This window comes from Geospiza fortis, unplaced genomic scaffold (genome assembly GCF_000277835.1).
Source record: "Geospiza fortis unplaced genomic scaffold, GeoFor_1.0 scaffold772, whole genome shotgun sequence".
Taxonomy (NCBI): domain Eukaryota; kingdom Metazoa; phylum Chordata; class Aves; order Passeriformes; family Thraupidae; genus Geospiza; species Geospiza fortis.
This window is the reverse complement of record NW_005054670.1, coordinates 207443-219356: the sequence shown is the minus strand read 5'-3', so window position 1 is coordinate 219356 and position 11914 is coordinate 207443. Positions and strand designations below refer to the sequence as shown.

Below are 11914 nucleotides of genomic sequence, written 5' to 3'. Positions count from 1 at the left end.
CCCCTGTGGCCCACCGGGCCGGGCCCGGCCTGTGACATTTCCAGCACCACAGGGACTGATCAGAGACTGCGTGAGCTGAGCTGCAGCCCGGGGAGGGCACTTTGTGAGTTTGTCTCTCTTTTGAAGCATCAAGAAGTTTTATTGTTTAATATTGTTTAACTTTTATTGCTTAATAAATAGTTTTTTTTACTTTTCTCCAAGGGGGTGTTTTCTCCTGGCTCGGTTGGGAGACAGGCCACTATGATTCTGCTTTCCTAGAGGAGCCCCTTTGAGGGGTTCTCTCCCAAATTTGCCCTCAAACAGGACACACACATGGGCAGGTTGGGCTTTTCCTGCCCCAGCAGCACAGCCTGGCACCATCTGAGTGCATTGCTGTGAGTGCTACCCCTCTGCACCCACCCTGCTCTTCCCACGGCACAAAAAGAGGTGTGAAATGTCAAATACAGCATTACACTGGGCTTCTCAGTGAGCTGCTACACCATGGCTTGATGAACACCCATTTTGGCGGCTGTCCCCTGTGTTCCTCTCATTTCTGCTGGGCCAGCTGGCTGCCAGTGCACTGGGGCCACTAAATTATCTCAATTCAACAACTTGAGAGCACAAGTGGCTCTCAGGATGGATTGCCATGAGAGTGACTCGTGCTGGGGTGCAGGATGCAATTTAACCTGCACTGGAAAAGCAGCTCTGTTTTTACAGACCTGGGCACGTGTGTGTTCTGACTTCCCCCACATCCAATACTTTTGAATTGTAAAATTGGCAAGACGGTGCATTAGAATAAAATCTGAATCCTCTGTGGCAGCCAAGTTGTTCACCTAAATCTTTTTTTGTGTGTATGTGTGCTGTGTCTTCACCCTTTGCACATCACATTTGGTGAAACTCCCTCCTGTAGTGTGGATTCTTTGGGGTTTTAATGTTAAGGTTGGCATTAAATGTGCCACACAGTATTTTTTGTTCAGACTCAGATGTTTATTAGTTTTTTTCTATATTACAGTTCCACAAATTGAGAGTTCTACAGTACTTCACTCTAACAAACTAAAAGTGGAGCTGTATCTCTCTCTTTACAAGGTTTTTTTAAGGATAAACTCTCTAATTATGAAATGACATTTATATTATTTTTACTTTTAACTTAATAGCTAACTACTTGTGGCCCGCAATGTGGGCTTTTTTATCTAATTACACAATACTACCTGAACTCATGAAGAAGAAGGTGAAGAGGAAGGACAAGTCTTCACCCTAAAATCTCTATCTGGTTTTATATATATATTACTATATTCTAAAACTTTACGTTTTCTGCTATGAGATATTACACACTTTTATTCATATTATACACACATAATCCCAGTTCTATCATTCCATTTTGGAAGCCTTTTCCATGGTCTCAGGTCAAACGCGGTGTGCTCCTGGGGGTCAGTGCCTGTCAGCACAGAAAGTCCAAAATTCTCAGCATCCAGGGTCCCAACACTGCAGCATCTGTCTTGAACTCCCCCGTGCTGCTTCCCTGCCTCCCTCCTGCTGTCCCCACTGGTGTTTGGGATTTGGGAATCCTTACCCCGGAGCAAACTGCCTTTCTGGTGTCCCAGGGAGCTTGAATGGTGTGGAAATAAGAGGTTTCTTGCAGGTGCACTCTGCCCTCACCAGCACAGGAGGCAAACAGAAGCAAAGCTCCGTGCCATCACCTAGAGCGCTCTGTGCGATTCATTTTCCCGTTTCTGCCCTTTCCCTTTCCCCCTGTGATTTACACAAAACCCCTGACACTTACCAGGGTCCAAAAGAGGTAAATAGTGAAGAGTGCCACAGTGAGTGCAATGAGGCCAACAGCTTCCAGCCTACTGCTAAAGTGCAGGTGGTCCACGGCTCCTCGCAGGCACAGCCAGCCGGAGACGGTGGCCAGCGGGGTGATGAACAAGAAGCACACCATGTCCCCAAAGAGAGTCCTCTTCTCGTGCTGGGGGCCCGGGTTCCTCAGCCACTGCACAGGCACAACACAGCCAAGGCAGGTGTCAGCACAGGGAGGATTTTTTTACCCCCAGCTCAAAGCACAAACCCACCCCTTGTAGGACTGAACGCGGGCGTGGCTTTTGTTGTTCCCCTGGGATGCCTCTCATGGATCTGTAGGTTTTTAATGTATAGCTCTATAGTACTTTTCTATAGCTCCTCCAGAACTTCACACTGATATATATACTAAGAATTTAGAAAGCAAATCAAATTGCATCAAATTTGATCCCTTGCCCTCCTGAACCACCCTTGGAACCCCAAGAACTGGAGTTCCTGCGTTCTCTGGAATTGGATTTTTATGTTAATTTTATATACAGTGGAAGAAATCAGTCTAAAACTTTTTAACTGTTTAAAACTTTCTCCCTATCACCCTGTGTAAAAGAATCAAACCTTTTGGTACAATTACACTTCTGGCAGCCTTTCAAAATCCAGTAATCCTGCCATCAGGAATGTTTTTAGTTTATAAAGATCTAGCCTGAGCCTTTCAGTGGCTGGAGTTTTTAACTAAAAGATTCTTTTCAGGATAGGTATGTATGTGATAATTGTATTAATCATTATACCTTTCAATCTGTGCATACATTAATGAATAAGGCAATTAAAGGAGTGGTTTTGGTTGAAAAGGAAGGGGGAGAAGTTGAGGGACATAGACAGATGATGGACTTTGGACCTGGTTAACATAAGAGATTTGATAACATCATGCTTTGGCAAAAGCAAACAGAACTTTGAGGATTGCAAGAGGATTCAATCAGATGGGTTTACCAGAAAAAGAAAATTATACCAAACTTCTGCAAGCAAGACATGTTTAAAATGCATAAGTTTTTTAATGTGATTTTTGACCCAATCATTACTAGCCTCCTTAAAATAGTATATAAGTGTTTGTATCCCACAATAAATCAGATTCTTATCACCAAATCACTCTTTCTCGTCTTTCTCCGTCACTGACACTTTTTCTGCCCTCTCTCACATTTCAGAATAAGAAGCCAACCCTTTCTAATAGGTTCTTGGAATTCTGTTTAGCCTCACTCTCAAGAAGAGAACTTCTAACCAGGAAACCTTGTTTTTCACCAGAATTTGAGAAGCATAACAAAATGTAGGGCAAACAACATCCTGGACCAACTCCAAGGGACAGACCCTGGGGAAACAAGTCCCTTACTGCATGTACCTGCTAAATATACTAATTAATTAACATTATTATAATTAATACTAATTAATTTTTTAAATTGTAGAAATCCCATATCACTCACTTGCATACCTACACTTTGTGCACCTGAAAGCTTTAATTAAAGAACTGTTTTTTACCTTACCACTCTTAATATTAAGGTTTTCCTTTGTTTTTTAGGCAACACAAGAGATCTGAATTTCTCCCCCTTGCCTCCTGCTGGTGTCCACCTTTATCTGTACCCACCATGACATTTATTCAGCTATGGTAAAGGCTGCCTTGAGAAATGTTTTATGTAGTGCTGCCCCTACTTTTTGCCCACTGGCTTCTTTGAAAAACTCCCTTCTTAATATGTAAACGTGCAGAAAATATTTTAACATTTTCCATGCTATTTTAGGGATTTCTTTTTTAGCATTCTGCTAATAACATTTGCAGAGCCATTTTCAACTTGTTTTCAGATACCCCCACGTTTGAGCAGAGTTCAATGCACACAAGGTTATTTTTATTAAGAGGGTATTAATCTTGAGAAACAGAGTGCCTGAAAGTCAGCTGCTGAAGCAAAGGTTAGGGTTGAACAGCTATCAAACCCACACACCCACATTTCTATAAACAGGATTTGAGATAGCAGAGGTGAAAGAAGTTCCTACAACAGCACATTGAGGTTTTTTAATTAAAAAAAAATAAAGTAAACCAAGCCAAACCTCATCACACAAGTCAATATTTGAACAGGAAAACTACCCAGCCCTGTACTTTTTGCCAATGTGGGCTGTAGGGTTTGGTCAAACCTGTTCTGCAGCATCATTTTATGAGTTTTTGGGGCCAGTAGAACCAGATGAGGCTCATGCACCCCTAAACACTTTGGTCCTCTTAATTCTGCAAGTATGTTACACATTGGCAGTAGAAATCCTGTCTCATGTACAACTCAGGAATTTACAACACAAAAAATATGTTAATAAACTTTTTTTTTTTCAGGATGTAGGCTTTTAACTTGCTTGAACACTTCTGAAATGCTAAGGAAGTGCAAAGCACTTTAAACCAGCTACATATTACTGTAAGCAAGAAGTTGTAAGGGAAGATGCCAATTAAAGAGGGAGGCTCAAAACTGGTTTTTTCCCTCTCCCTAACCAGGAAAGATGGTAACCAACTGTGGTCAGTTTACCCCAAGAAGCAGCTAAGCCCCAACACAGCCATTTCCTCACCCTCCATCCCATCAATATGAGGGGGAGAACAGCAAAAAGCTGCAAGCAGAGTTTTTTTCAGCAGAGCTTGTGCAAAATAAGGGGACACATATTCATATTTGAACATATTTTTCTTTTACTGTAGCTTTAAAGGGAATGCTAAAAAGTGAGTAAAATTCTCTCACTACTTTCCTAGGAGTTTTCAATCCATTTATTTAAAAACAGCCCCAAGGGTTTATGCACAACAGCTCCAGGTTATATCTGGTTGCTTCTGAAAAGACTGCAGCCTTCCCCTTGTTTTCCATTTCCTGTAGTCCCTGCAATTTCCAGGAGTCCCTGAAACCACCAAAAAACCAAGAGGACCTGAAAACACTTGATAACAGAGATTGTGCTTTTAAAGGTTTTAAAGAAAGACTGCAAAAAAAAAAAAAAAAGGGTTTGTGAAAAGCACTTGTTTGAAAGGTGACCTGGAAGAGAAATGGTGGTCAATCGTACACTTCTCCTCGACCTCTACAGGAACTGCAGATGTTCACCACTTTCCCAGGACAGACTTCAAAGTTTTGACACCCGTGCAGCTCAGATAGTGCAAGAAATAGTTCCCAGTTCAGAGCAAGGAGGAAGAACATCAGGAATGCAGGGAGGGAGCACAAATGTCAAGGTATGTGCTGTTATCCCCACCCTGTGACTGTCACTACACACAGTGCAGTGCACCTGAATTAAGACAGCATTTCTCACTGTGCCATCAAACCTGACTGAAAGTTTGAGCAGATTAAAAAGGTGTGGAGCTGCTTCACAGGCTGATGGCTGCCTGCTCCCAATGCCCTGTGGCACACGAACAAAGAGTCAAACCCAAGCAATTCAAATATTAGATGAGGCTGTGACAGGCAAGAGTAGTATTAAATAATAAATAAAGCCATCACAATTCTACAGTCTAACCTCAAAAAGCCGGAAGGATTTCGTTAGCTAGCTCTGAAGTACAAGTCAAAAGCACAGATTAAGCAATTTCAGTGGTTGTACAGATTTCAGTCACAGCACTTATTTTTCTCCTGAAGCAGTGCACACCTGCTTCTAAATCTGCTTCTGTTTCTAGGTCTCAGTCATTTGTTTTTGGAATGGAATGGGCACTGTCAAGCTACTTTATAGCTAAAAAGCCAAGTCAGCAGATCCTTTTGTGAAACTCATACCCACACAGGGATCCTAACAAAGCCCTGAGCTGATTAATTACTGTGGCAGTATGGTATGGACTACCCTGCTGGCCAAGAACGAGATGTAAGGCCAGATGAAGCTGTCAGATCTGCACTGTGACACCCTGAAATCTGTCTTATTAAAATGTGTCAACGTGCCCAATTATTTCTGCAATAAATCCAGACTCTCAGAGTGATAATTTCCATTTAGGGGAGCAGGGGAAGGAAAAAAAAAAAGGAGGTAGAAAAAGGGTCATGTTTGAAGTAAAATGCTGGCCTGCCTGGATTTTTGTGAAGAGAAATCTTAAAGTGATCAGTGTTCCCTGCTCCTGATCCACTGGTAACTGGAGCTGGAGTAACAACACATGAAATGACTTCAGCTATGGCAGGAAAAATTATTTCAAGAACTTAAAGCAGAGTGCCTGATGCAAAACCCAATCTTGTCTTGTGACTGAGACAAGCCAAGAAACTCTTTGAGACTCCAGAACCTCAGAGAGATGGGGGTTAACATTCATCTCAACAAAGTTACTCTCTAAATGCATCTTGGGGAAAGCCAGAAGGGAGAACTGAAGGAGGCCATCAGTGAAGTTAAAGTGCTGCTTAAGGTGAGGGACAAGGTTGGCCTAAGAATAGATGGATAACTGTTGTCCCCAAATAAATTTAGGATAAGAATCAAAAAAAGCATCCTCATCCTTCAGAGTATCCTGCTCTACAGCAGCCTCCCAGGAAGAGCAGCTTAGGCTAAAACCCTTAAAAGCTGACAGAGTTCTGAGAAGGAGGTTGCTTACATACAGAAAGAGATTTTTGTTGTACTGCATCTGACTTGACAAAACACTGTGAACACACCTGGGGCTCCACCACCCCACACACAGAAAGATTTGCTGCAGTCACTTCACAAAGCAGGGTTGGAATTGGAGGAGGAAATCATTGGAGCAAGCAGCAGCCAAGGACCAGAACACCTGGAGAGGCTCAGGCTCCCTGAATTTATCTATCCTAACAAAAACGAGCTGCCAGCAGAGTGCTGCTGTAAAACACCTCCACCATTCTGAGCTGCCTCAACACTGCCAAAGGCCAAATCCTGGAAGTACTCATCTCTGCAGGTCTAACTTCAATTAGATGACTCACAAATGTGAAAGCAAAGTGTGTGCGCAGTGTTTTTCCTGATCAGGTCCTAGGGCTACCATCTCTTTCTGCTGGAGAGCCCCTTCTGGTTCAGGATTTTTAAACATTTCTGGAGTTTCTGGGTGCAGAGGAAGGAATTATCTCTCCTAAATGCATTGTCCTTTGAGCCAAAAATAGCTCGTTGCACATCAAAACTTATCAGTTCATTTTGTCGTTTTCATGCTGATGGCTCAGCAGTGAGTCCTGGTGGAAGCAGGCTGTACACAAGCTGAAGAGATGGAAATTACTGTGTTTTCTGGTTTCTGCCACCAATGGGACCATTTTGCCTTGGGCTTTGAGCAGAGAAAGGCTGATATTCCCTCTTATTTTCAAAGAATAGTTCTCTGGAATGAAGAACATTTTTAAAGACCAGGAGGACCATTTATTGCTCCTCCTCCTCCATTTATTGCCCATTCCCAAATACTGCATCTGAGTATTTTTTTTTTCTGACACTATTTTTACTTGAAATATCCATTTTAACATTTTTTCAGTGAAATGTTTTGAAACCTGGCTTAACTACATGCAACTAAAAAATAAAATGTCCCAGACTAGAATGGTATATATGCTTGTTTTCAGTGTCATGAAAGATTTTGTGTGACTTGAAACTTTCCTAGGTTAATGTTTTGCCTAGGAAAACACACATTTGACAGTTACTCTTTGGTAGAAAAAATATTTTTCTCCAGTTTTTTTGTCTCCTCATATCAAACATTCTGTTACTGACAGTGATATTGTCTCTAGTAGGTGCCTTTAGAAAGCTCACAGAGGTGTTTCTTCGGTCTTAAAGAGTGTACTTGAGAGTTGGAATCAAAATTATTTGATCTCTGTAATGTTATTGCGCCAATATTGTGGCCTCTTTGCAAATGAGTCTGCTCTTATGTTTAACCCCTACTTTAACTCAAATTGCAGAAAATATTTTAAATGTGGATATCTCAATGAGCCAATGCTTCTTTTTGAAATAGCAAATAAATTTTGCATTAATCTGCGTGTTTCTGAAAGGGGAACGATTACATTTTCTGTTGTAAGGATGGTTTATGATAAGACTTTAATTTTTGTTTTGTTTTGTTTTCTGGAAAGGGTAAATCACAGCACAGACAGCTACACCTGGGGTTGGTTCCTCAGAGTGAGGACATCACCACAGGCTGTGGCTGCTGTCACACCACAACGCAATTTTCAATTTAGACCTGGGGTCACTTGTCCTGAAAAACAGGAGCAAGAAATTGGGCAGGGAAGGCAAGAGACCAGCATGGGTCAGTGGGGACCGGCTGGCCAAAGGAAAGAAGCAAATAAATGCACAGGCAGTGAAAGCAAGGACAGGTTTCCTGGGAAGAGTCCAGAGATTAAGTTCTCTAAGAGGTTGTGGAGGGTTGGGGTCAGGAGGGCCAAGGTGAAGCTGGAACTGAACTTGGAAAGGGAGAAAGAATACCAGGACATTCTAGAGCTTCATTAAACACAACAGGAAGGTCACAGGGGGTGGTTCCCCCACTCCAAGCAGCACTGGCAGACGTGTGACAGGGATGGGGAGAAGCCTGAGGTACCCAACAGCTTTTCTGCCCCAGCCTCCAAAGGGAGCCTCTCCTCCCAGCCCTCCAGGTGATGGAGAGCAGGATGGGCCCTGGGGAGCAAAGGCTCTGCCCTGGGAGGGAAGATCCTGCTCAGGGCCAGCTGAGGAACCTGGAAATGCTCAGCTCTGTGGGATCTGATGGGGTGGAGCCCAGGGTCCCCAAGGAACTGGCTGGGGGAGCTGCCAAGCACTGTCCATGACACTGGAAATGTCCTGGCAGTCAGGTGAGACCCCAGGGGGCTGGAAAAGGGGAAATATTGCACCTGTCTTCAGAAAGAGTGGGAAGGAAGAGCCTGGGAGCACCCAGCTGAATTCCCCTCTGTGCCTGGGGAGCTGATGGGACAGACTCTCTGGAAGCTCTGCTGCGGCTCCTGGAGCTCAGGGAGGGGAACTGGGGCAGCCAGCCCAGCCTCACCAGGGGCAAGTCCTGCTTGACCAGCCCAGTGACCTTCTCTGATGGGGTGGCCACAGCAGTGGATAAGGGAAGGGCTACAGATGGAATTTACCCGGATTTCTGCAAAAAGAGTCTCCCAGAACAGCCTTCTGTCCAAACTGGGGAGGGATGGATTTGATCATGGACTGCTGGAAGTGTTCCAGGCCAGGACTGATGGGGCTGGGAGCAGCCTGGGACAGTGGAAGGTGGCCCTGCCATGGCAGGGGTGGCACTGGATGAGCTTTAAGGTCCCTTCCAGCCCAAACCACCCCAGGATTCTGATACACAAAGCCCCACCAAGCAGCATTAATACAGTAGTTCATAGATGTGGTTTCATGTTTCTCGATTACACACACTCAGCTTCTTAAAAGGGTTAGCAATTCTCTGGCAGTGAAAACAAATAGCAGAGCTTGCTAAATGGCGCTGTAGAAATCTATGGAATGTCTTGCAGGTCCAATTACTCAATAGTATATATTTTTAACATTAGTCTGGCTTGCTGCTGTTCTGTTTTCCTACTAACCACTTTTAATTTACAGTTCTGGAGATGGTTGTATCAGTTAAACGATTTCGGGATGTGTCAAGAAGGAAAAGATTTTGTGGAACTGTGGGAAAAGCTGTGTGTCCTTCTATCTGTGTTTGCAATGCTCTCATTCTGTTTTGGATGACTGTATTCCCAGTTAGGCATTCAAGAAAGTCAACAAAAATCACATTTCACATTTTAAAATAAAAGCAAAGCAGATTTGCTACTGGCAAAACTTATGTCAAGAAATTGTAAATGTCCTGATCTACAAGCTCAAATATATGAGAAGCAAAGACATGATAGGTAATAAACACTTGATAGGTCTACAAATAAAGACAGATGCAGTAAATCTTACCACTTCTATTTTCCTAGAAAATGTAAACTTTGACTGGCTCCTGTCAGGGCTGGGAAATGCTGCTGGTAGGAAGGACAGAGATAGATGACAACTGGGCAGTTCAGGACTGTTTTACAGGACCATGATGTCCAAAGAAAAGTCACCAAACCCATTATCTGAAACAAAAGAAGCTGTGCCTTTGGAAACTCCAGCATCTTTCCCCCATCTTGCTCATTCTTGAAGGAAATATGATTGTTCGGTTACTTTCTCCTGGGAACTTTCCTCGAGTATTTTTTGCCCTTGACTGTTATAAATTTAGGGATGAGCAGTTACAGATGTGATGGTTTGAACTAGTCTGTTCACTGACAAATAGTTTAAATTTTTATTTTTTTACGGGGAGTGGGTTGCTGTTATTTGCACTCTTGCTGCCAGTACTATAAGAAAGATTTGTGCATTGTAGCAAATCCTTGCTGCAGGGAACATAAAACAGCTACCTAATTTCTCTTTAAAGGAGAAAGAGCATTCTGGTTTGGTCTCTGGATTTTGCTCCATTAGGAATAAATAGATCAAAAAAAAAAGCATCTTGGAGAGTTTATGGTTTTAAATCCATGCTGGGGAGTTTATTGCTTTTTTTTTTTTTAAATACCTGCTTTAACTCAGACATACTTCTACTGAAAATCTACATGGCTGCTTCCAATTCTCCCTGTGTGCGTTGGTCTTAGGGGGATTATTTTCACAGCCAAAGATAACTAGGTACAAAAATGTCTCTATCACCTTGCCCTTTTAATCTGCCCTTTTTGGGTCAAGAAAGGAAGGAGGACAGACACACCTTAATTATCTGCTCCCAGCCCTAATATGCTTATGGACAGCTACATTTCCTCCAAACTTTGATTTATGAAAGTTTTCCTGGTAGGTAACTGTGCTGAGGAACCATTTATCCTCCTTCTGGCTTTAGGTGTGATCCTTTTATAAACTACCTGCATCAAATCTGGTGTCTGTTCATTACAGTAATTTAATGCTAATGGCTTGCTTCACTGAACAGTGGAGAGGAAAAAAAGTAAAAATAATCCAAACAGATAAAAATGTCGTGACTCAAAGTCTTGCACAGGAAATGAATTCATATTTCAGTGTAAGGCTTCGTGAGGTTTTAATTTATAATGTAAGCTCATCTTAAATACCTCATGCATAGGTGTACATTTTAGAGGGTTTTTTAATTTATTTTACCTTACTCATGTAGGCTCTATAGCCAGCAACACAGCAGGGAAAAACTGAAGTTAATTTCTGCCCAATATTGCTGTAATTATCCTGACTTTATTTTTTCTCCTAGTCATGCTGTTTTGCTTACGAGCTTTGTATTGTTAATTAAGTGCTTTCTGTTTGTTTGCCAAAAAAAAAAAAAAAGTCAACCAACAGATACCAAATCCTGGCTGGTTTAAAACACGTAAGTAACTTACAAGCAATACAAGCCTGACTTATATGGTCACATAATACTCTTATACCATTTTTATTTTGTAGCTGGCTGTTCCCTAACATTTTATTATTGCACATAAATATATTTGTACTGCTGCATTTCGTGCCTGCTTCTGCACTGAGCCAAGTGGAAGCAACACAGATGCAATGTGGAAATTGAAAATGAAGATGATACATAATACTTACATAAAGCTTGACTAATCTTTATGCTGAAACACAGCAAAAGCAGCCACATGAATAATACCACACATTCCTAATGCAGATTTTTTTTTTTCCTGTGGATTGGCTGCATTAAAAAGGCAGCTTATATAGAGCTGGAAGGTCCATAAAAGTCAGTAATGGAATTACTGCAGTTTGAGATTTCACTGTGCTGGTTTTGAGGTCCCTGGCTGGCTTGTCACAAGGAATATCAGCTCTGTGCATATCAGCCACCATATTATAGATTTCTCTTTCCTTTGTCGCGGGGTGGGAGGGCTGGGTTCAGAGACCTTGACTCCTTTCACTGAATTCTGCACCACTGTGAACGCTGAAGGAGGGTTTTAATCACCACCATAGTCCCTGATTCACATTCCCAGTGTGAAAACACAATTTTTTGGGGAGAATAATGTGAGTTCACAAAAAGAAATGAACAAAGAAGCATCACAAAATCATTGTTGAGGGGCTGGATCTGCCTGACAGGCTGCACCACCATTGCCTGCTGCTCTGGTTGGGTTTTGGGCATCAAATTGTGCATTTCCAGAGAGAAGATTCTCCCTCAAGACAAAAATACACATCCTGTGGCAGAGACAAAGCAGAAGCACAGAGTTGTGTCTGGTCAACTCCTCTGCTGCTTCCACAAGGATGGACAAAAGGAAAGAAGGAATTTGGCTGAGCCACCAACCACACCACTTGTTCCATTCCAATCTCACTGCTGCTGCAG

General features: G+C 42.5%; 1 protein-coding gene across 3 annotated transcripts in view; it reads right to left on the bottom strand.

Annotated features, from left to right (window-relative positions):
- Nucleotides 1-11914, bottom strand: part of MARCHF3 (membrane associated ring-CH-type finger 3) — a 55602-nt gene that overhangs the window by 3772 nt on the left and 39916 nt on the right. For 2 of the 3 annotated variants that reach the window (XM_031065047.1, XM_005430708.2), the window contains exon 4: nt 1760-1969. In XM_031065047.1, the coding sequence (XP_030920907.1) occupies nt 1760-1969 (210 nt within the window). Of the gene's footprint in view, nt 1-958; nt 1585-1759; nt 1970-11914 lie in introns of those variants that run through there. The other variant, XM_031065048.1, reaches the window with a different exon arrangement.